The sequence below is a fragment of the Gossypium raimondii genome, chromosome 3 (assembly GCF_025698545.1).
Source record: "Gossypium raimondii isolate GPD5lz chromosome 3, ASM2569854v1, whole genome shotgun sequence".
NCBI lineage: Eukaryota > Viridiplantae > Streptophyta > Magnoliopsida > Malvales > Malvaceae > Gossypium > Gossypium raimondii.
In genome coordinates, this window is record NC_068567.1 from 31,758,890 (window position 1) to 31,766,376 (window position 7,487).

Here is a 7,487-nt window from a genome sequence, read left to right on the forward strand (position 1 = left end):
GGCCCAAAAGCCCCTAATGTATAAGAGAGGAACGAAAAACCCTAGTTTGTTTAACTAGGGTTGCCGCCCCTCCTACTCCTAATTAGACGAGGAGTACATTTTTCTATTGAAATAGACCTGTAATTATATGACATCAGTAGGGCTAAATATACAACTTTAAGATATTGTTACTCTACCCAAAAATAGTGAGAGTTTATTCTCTAAGTATTAAATATATTTTCCGGAATAACAATTCTACCGGTTTCTATTGAGAAGAAATTTTGCTTTCTCATTGAAAGTAAAGGAAATTATTTTTGGTTCTGTGTTTGATTCGAATTGTTTGAGCCTACACTCGAAACAGTTCGTGGTACGGGAATAGCGGAGAAGGTCATTCGGTTGAAAGCTAAGAACAACAAGGATTTGTCTAGTCGAAAATAAGGGTGAGATTTTGGTAAAGATTTTATTATTATAAATATCACAAACTGACTTGGTTTTCAAAATATTTATTTTCTGTTTTGCAAGAAAACTATTTTCTAACAAGATTTTTTCCAACAATGTAGACCCCGCTTTCAAATGATGCATAGTGTAGGTGATGTGGGGCGCCGATGGAGACCATTCTACATGCTCTTTGTGATTTCCAAATATCTTTTGAAACCCTTGCTCTAGTTAGTATTAATGACGGGTTACTTAATGTTGTTTTAGTTAGTTGCATTGATTGGCTCAAACTAGCTATGAGGACAGTGGATAAGGATGCATTTACCTGCTTGATGGTCTTGATTTGGAACTTGTGGAATGAACGCAACAATGCCTTTTTGGAAGGAAGAATTATGACGCCCCATTTGATCCTTGATCGAGTGAAAGGATTGCACGAAGTGTTTCGCGTGCATAATTTGATTCATGAGCCTATGATTCTGTCCCGTTCACAACAAGTTGGATGGAGGCCGTTGGATGGAAGAACTCTCAAGGTAAATGTGGATGTGACCTTCGATTAAGCAAGGAACCACGTAGGATCAATGTCACGGTGCACGACAGGGACGGGCTAGTCCATTGTGGGATTGCGCGATAGAATGTGTCGATCTTTCATAGGTAGAAGCTAAGAATATAATATGCGAGTTGCGGCTTGCACATTCAATGGGTTTTCGACATGCTATGATAGAAAGTGGTTGTGAAATGTGATTATTAAGCTTAAATTAAAGATGACAAACTCGACCCGTCCAATGAATTTCAAACTGGTCTACTCCACTTCGAATGGTGCAAGTTTTTTTGTTTGAAAAGTGAATGTGGCAGGTGAATTTTTTCTTTTGAATAGTGAGTACGAAGTGATTATAATAATTGCTTACCTCATCTTGACCCGCTCCACTATATAAAATTATCATTTACAACATACTTGATTATGATAACTTAATTACTAAGATACACTCCATGGAAAGGAAAAACTCTCGGAATAGCTCTCCCTTTCTCTAAATTAATAATTTTTATAATTAATGTTTCAGTAAAACAAAAACATTACAAATAATGTAATAATTTGAATAATTGTATAAAACATTATGAAAATTGTAATAATTTATATAATTGTATAATATTCTATGTAACCTAGTTATGTTTTGAATAATTGTTTAATTTCACAAAATTACAATTATTGTAATAATTTGCGTAATTAAATAAAATTTTGATGTTATATAAAATATTACAAAATTAATAATAATGCGCAACTAAATAATATTTTGTATAATTACGTAAAATATAATTTTTTAATATTTTGTATAATTAAATAATGCATTAGTTTTAAAAACAAAACAATTAATATGCAATAATATGATTTTTTTAATAAGCCAAACCGAATATTTTTTAAAGAAATACCAAACCGATTAATCAGTTTATATTTTTAAAATTTTAAGAAATAAGATTTTAATAATTCAAAAATAAAATATTTATTTTATATTTAAAAATAAAAACAATTAGAAATTAAATAAAGAATAAGATTCTATTCAATTAAAATGGTACTGAAAACCAATTCCAAATAGAACATTAAAGTTCGAATTGATTAGTTTTCCCGAATTTTTTCTTAGCCCTAGACAGGGTGGTAGGATTCCGGTATCCTTTATCTCAAAAGAAGGCAATAATTTATTACGATTGTGAAATATAGATTGAAAAACTTCACAATTGTATACAGTTTTAAGTCAAACCTGATGAAATATTATCACTTGGATCCTCAGAGTTATCCTCTTGATCCAAGGAGACATCAACTGAAAATATCAAAGGCGAAATATCTTCAGGCTCTTGAGAAACACCATTGCTTTCATCCGCTTGCATACCAGGAGTATGAGAAGCACCATCCATATGTTCCGAAGCATCTGAGCCACCATCATCATCATCATCAGATTGTTCAGAGTTCAGTCTTAGCATAAGGTCCCGTATGCTTAACGGCTGTACAATTTTAAATTGATGATCTGGTTTATGCTGCTGATTAAATCGGCCCGGGATTGTGGCTGGAGATTTGTAGCATGATTCACATAGGTCAAAACCTATTTTCTCCACACAGTCTTTGCATTTGTATCTCTCCCCAATTATTGGTGACATCTGAAACAAAAACGCATGATATAGCATGGATCAAAGGTGTTTTATAACCATAGCAAATAAACAACCATAGAGCTTGTAATTGCAAACATGATATACCAAACCATATCTGCTTTAGGGATGCACCAAAAAGGAATATTTGAGAAAAAAGAAAACCCATTATAATAACAGAGTTGCTCTTTTCACACTACTAATGAAATCAACAAAAAGGAATATTATGTCTTAATTAATGTTTCTTGTTCTGGAAACCTGTTAAGCTAATTCATTGGAAATCACTGAATTTTAACTCAACTTACCCCACAATAATCACAGCCCACTGCAACATGAACTTTTGGCCCATTGCCGAAAAACCATGATGAGTATACATCACTAGATATTGATGTCAGCTGGTTTGCACATTGTGGAGCTTGTGTACCTAAGCTCAAACCGAAAAATCATGATGAGTATACATCACTAGATACTGATGTCAGCTGGTTTGCATTCGTTGAGCTTGTGTTGAACCTAAGCTCAAATAGCAGAAATGAGTTAAACTAAAAACAGAAAAGCAAAATAAAGTAAAAAAGTCTATAAAGTTTAACCCTTTGTGGCGCATAATTGACAATAAAAAAGTATATACTTACACCTTGTCAGGTTAAGAATGCAAGAAAAAAAAGGGACAAACTCTAGGTTTCATTTTCCTAAGAAAAATCAACTATTAAAGAACTTTTTGTGTGTGTGTGCACATGCATGTGGATTTCAGAAACAGAGACAGTCAAGAATAACACAAGCAGCTACATTCTGCAGGTGTTAAGAACCATTTTCCCTTCCTCTACTGTAGCCTAGATGCTTTGCATGGCATAATATGCTTAGTTGCAGTTTTGGGGAAATGCACCATGGATTGACCAGAAAGATCGATGATGCTCTCACTAAGACATGCATATGAACATGGGGAAATGCACCATTCTTCCCTGCCTTACCAAAAGATTTAATTTGAACCATATGTTCTTTTTTATGGTTCAAATTAAATCTTTTTGTCAGGCAGGAAAGAATGGTACAATGATCAAAGCACCCTAATGATGACTGATGTTGAACATAAATGATATAAACATCATATATAATTCGGAGAGCAGGATACTGACAGTTGGGTTCTTTGAGTCTTTCTGAATATTCCTCAGGAAACTGCTTTGCCAAGAAATGGTGTAGAATCAAACAAACACCCGGAAACCCATTTGGTTGCAAGCTTTTACAAACTTGACACCTGAGCATTTCATCCTTTGGAATAACAAAACAAGTTTCACAATATACTGCACCAAAGAAGAGAGAAAAGCATGTGGTAAACAATAATATCCTCTAATCCTTTAACTTTTGACACAAATGGAAAGAAATATAAACTACCATGGCCACAATTGAGAACAACTGGTCGAAAGAGCAACCTATTGCATGCAGCACAGAGTAAATCAGCAACAGAAACCACCTTTTCATCTCTATGTTCAGAATCATTGCTTAGCGAGGTCTTTCCTTGGTTCAGAGCAACTGCATCAACTTCAAGACTCTCTGAATTACTCATTATACCATTTTCATCCTCCATGGTTGTTTTAGGTGAATCTCTGAATGATGATGATTCCAAAACATTTGAACAACTTTCTGAATGCCCGTCCATTTGGAGATGAGCACAAGTGTTGTTATTCCTCAGAATATCTGAATTCTCACAAAGATTTGGTTCAACTAAATTTTGATCAAACTGAAGTGAGAAGTGGCCAGCTCTCTTCTCTTCTTCTGAAGAAGGAAACAAGAAAATAAATCATTTTCCAACTCTTGAAGAGGTGGGGACAGGTGGGAGGGGAGTCTATGGAAAAAATGTTTCTCCACCTGACAAGAAGCAAATTTTTGTCTTTCAAATGACCAAAAAGGACTTTGGTCAAAAGTTTTATCTTCCATGCATCATTAAGAATTTCCTCACAGACTATTTCATACTAATTTATCATAATAAATCTGATTTTACAGGAGTGAGTTAGTACTATGCAACTAGTTGGTAATTCACATCATCACAGTGTACCAAGTATCTGCAGCATTTAGGAGCAATGTTGAACTTCATCATTTCAATATTTGTTTTCTGGCAACTAGGTAGAAGAGATGTCCGTATCACAATAACCACTTCTCTACAAGCAGGAAATATTTAAAAGTTCACTAAAGCTTTAAGATGATTTATTCAATTGACCAAAAAATGATAAAAGCAATTTTTCCAGCCAAAACATATAATTTATTAACAAATATTTTAGCATTTAAAGAAGAGGAGAAAGAATAAAGATACCTCTCACTTGCCTTTCCCTTCTATTATAAGCTACAGGATACAGCTTCAGGAGCAAAAAATGCAGCATCTGACAGACACTAGGGAAATGATTGTATGGGCACCGACAAATGGGGCAATGGGACTCATGAACATGATTCATTGCATTGTAGACACACCAGAAGCATGACATATGCCCACAGGCTGTGAATATGGAATGTAAAGGCAGCTTACAGGTAAAATCACACATCAAAACTTAGTTAAGCATATTGCTTGCTTACCTAATACAACAGGCTTGTAAAGTAGTTCCCTGAAAAACAAAAGGAAATCACCTTCAAACAAAGAGCTTCGATAAACTAAAAAGTACACCCAAATTGCAAGAAGCTGTACACCATATAAGATTGGTGACCAAACACTTCACTTCTGCTCATTGATTGATATATGATTCTTTTTCACTAATAAATTCCCAGAAGAAAAGAATCGAAAGCATAATGCAAAGAATGAATTATATGTTGTTATGACAATAAATGGAAGAACACAGCAACTAAGTAAACAAGTAGGAGTTACGATAGAAATTAATGATACCCACATATTAATTCAAAATTTGGAAGTTTCGTAACAAGTATGCTTTCTTCTAGCCACTAAAAGAATTCATTACTTAAATGAATAATCTGAGGTGAGGTCAAATTACAGTCATCAAATATCCGCTAAGATGCTATGCAAGCTTTACCCAAGCTTGCTTTGTCAAACCTTTATATAAGTCTAACAATATCTTGTTCCTATCTAAATTATTACGTACAAACAAAGAGAGACAAAAGCAACTTAACAAAATTTTAAATCACCGAAATTGAAAAGTCAAAGTCTCAAATTTAAATAATAATTTTATAATATCAAACTACCGAATCGCCTCCCAGCTAAATCTTGTATGCCTAACGGAAATTCGAAGTACCATCTATCTATATCCCTAAAATTGCATTTAAAATTCCTAAATTTCTAAAAACTACAATTTAATAAGATTTTAAAAAATTAAAAAAATAAAATAAAATCCTTGGGATAAGATTATACTCGGATTAATTTACCTTCCCTATCACATCACATATACTTCTGATGACAAACTCGAAACAAATTGCCCAAAAGATCATGTAATAACATATATATAGACAAATAACTAAAAACAGGGGTAATTAGGAATAAAAAAAAAAAACTGACAGGCAAATGCAACATTGGAACTCATCGAAGAATTCCTCAGAAGGAAGATCATTGGTTGCTTCCCTTTCCCCTTCCGCTTCACCTTTTCGTTGTTGATGTTGTTCCAGACATTCATCTTTCATTGTTTCAGTTAGGGTTTCATCGATATTGATATTGGTTTTCTCCTCTTTCTCCATTTTTTTCCCTCTGAAACCCAAAGAAACGGAAGGAAAGTGAATAAATATATAATAATAGTTAGAAAGTTGGGAGGCGACAACGGGAGAGAGATATGCTGTCTGGTTTTGCCGTTTAGGCCTTTGCTTTATGTTATGAGCTGGCATATTGGGCCTGAACGATAATGGGCTTCAAGTCAAATTTTGACTTTTTTTTTTTAAATAAGAGATAATATGTAATTTAGCCCCTGTCCATTTATACTTTGTTGGTCCCTAAATGTTTTTTGAACCTAATTATTTCTAGAATTTGTATTCTGTCAACCAAGTTTGTCCCTCCACCGGAAAAGTTAATATCGTTCTGGTACGACCAGTACACTCCGTTCCAGCCAAAAAACGAAACCCTTTAGCATGGTTTTTGTTTCGACTCAAATTCTAGCTTGTTTCGCTTGTACAACATTTTTCGCTATGTTTCGCTAATTTCATTCAAAATGTTGTGTATCACCGGTACAAAAACTTATACCATGTTTGGTTGGAGAGAATGAAATAACATTCCCCCTTATTCATTGAATGGTAAATCATTCATTTGTTTGGTTCAACATAATACTCATTCAATGGAATGACCACTTCCCTATTACTTGTCTTCTCGTAATAGTTATTCTTTGGTTTCACCAAAGAATGACTATTCCATGCAATATAGAATAACAAAAAAATTTAATTTCCAGATTAGTCTTTTAAAACTTGGACTTAGAAAATATAAAAATAAAATATTTGAAATATTTTAATATAATTTAATATAAAATATTTAATTTCAAAATATAATTTAAAATACAATATTTTAAACATTCTAATATAATTTAATATAAAATAATTATATTACAAATATTATTAAATTATATATTATTTTTATTAAATTATATTTAATAATAATTATATTAAAATATGATTAATTTATTTTTTATTTTTTTATTAAGTTATTTTTAATAATAATCCTATTAAAATTTAGGGTAAATTACACCAACAGTCACTCAACTTTGGGTTAGCTGACAAAACAGTCACTTAGGTTTCATTTCAATCACTCAACCTTGGAAAAGTGACAAAACAATCACCTAGGTTTCATTTCAATCACTCAACTTTGGAAAAGTGACAAAACAGTCACTAATGTTATAAAAAAGTGAAAAATAGTCACTGATTAACAATTTCCGTTAGTGTGTTAACGGGACTACTGATGTGGCAAGTTACCCAGCTGATGTGGCAAGTTAACTTGCCACGTTGGTGAAGCATCTAATGGGTCTTGGATTGGGGCG

General features: G+C 33.0%; 1 protein-coding gene across 1 annotated transcript; it reads right to left on the minus strand.

Annotated features, from left to right (window-relative positions):
* Positions 1–2,079: 2,079 nt before the first annotated feature.
* LOC105794068 (E3 ubiquitin-protein ligase PRT1) lies at positions 2,080–6,297 on the minus strand. Its single transcript, XM_012623059.2, has 7 exons — positions 6,032–6,297; positions 5,104–5,132; positions 4,847–5,026; positions 3,931–4,311; positions 3,675–3,839; positions 2,853–2,971; positions 2,080–2,559 (listed from the first exon to the last, which is right to left on the minus strand). The coding sequence occupies exons 1-7, from the start codon at positions 6,205–6,207 to the stop codon at positions 2,155–2,157; spliced, it is 1,455 nt and encodes a 484-aa protein (XP_012478513.1). The 5' UTR covers positions 6,208–6,297; the 3' UTR covers positions 2,080–2,154.
* Positions 6,298–7,487: the final 1,190 nt, after the last annotated feature.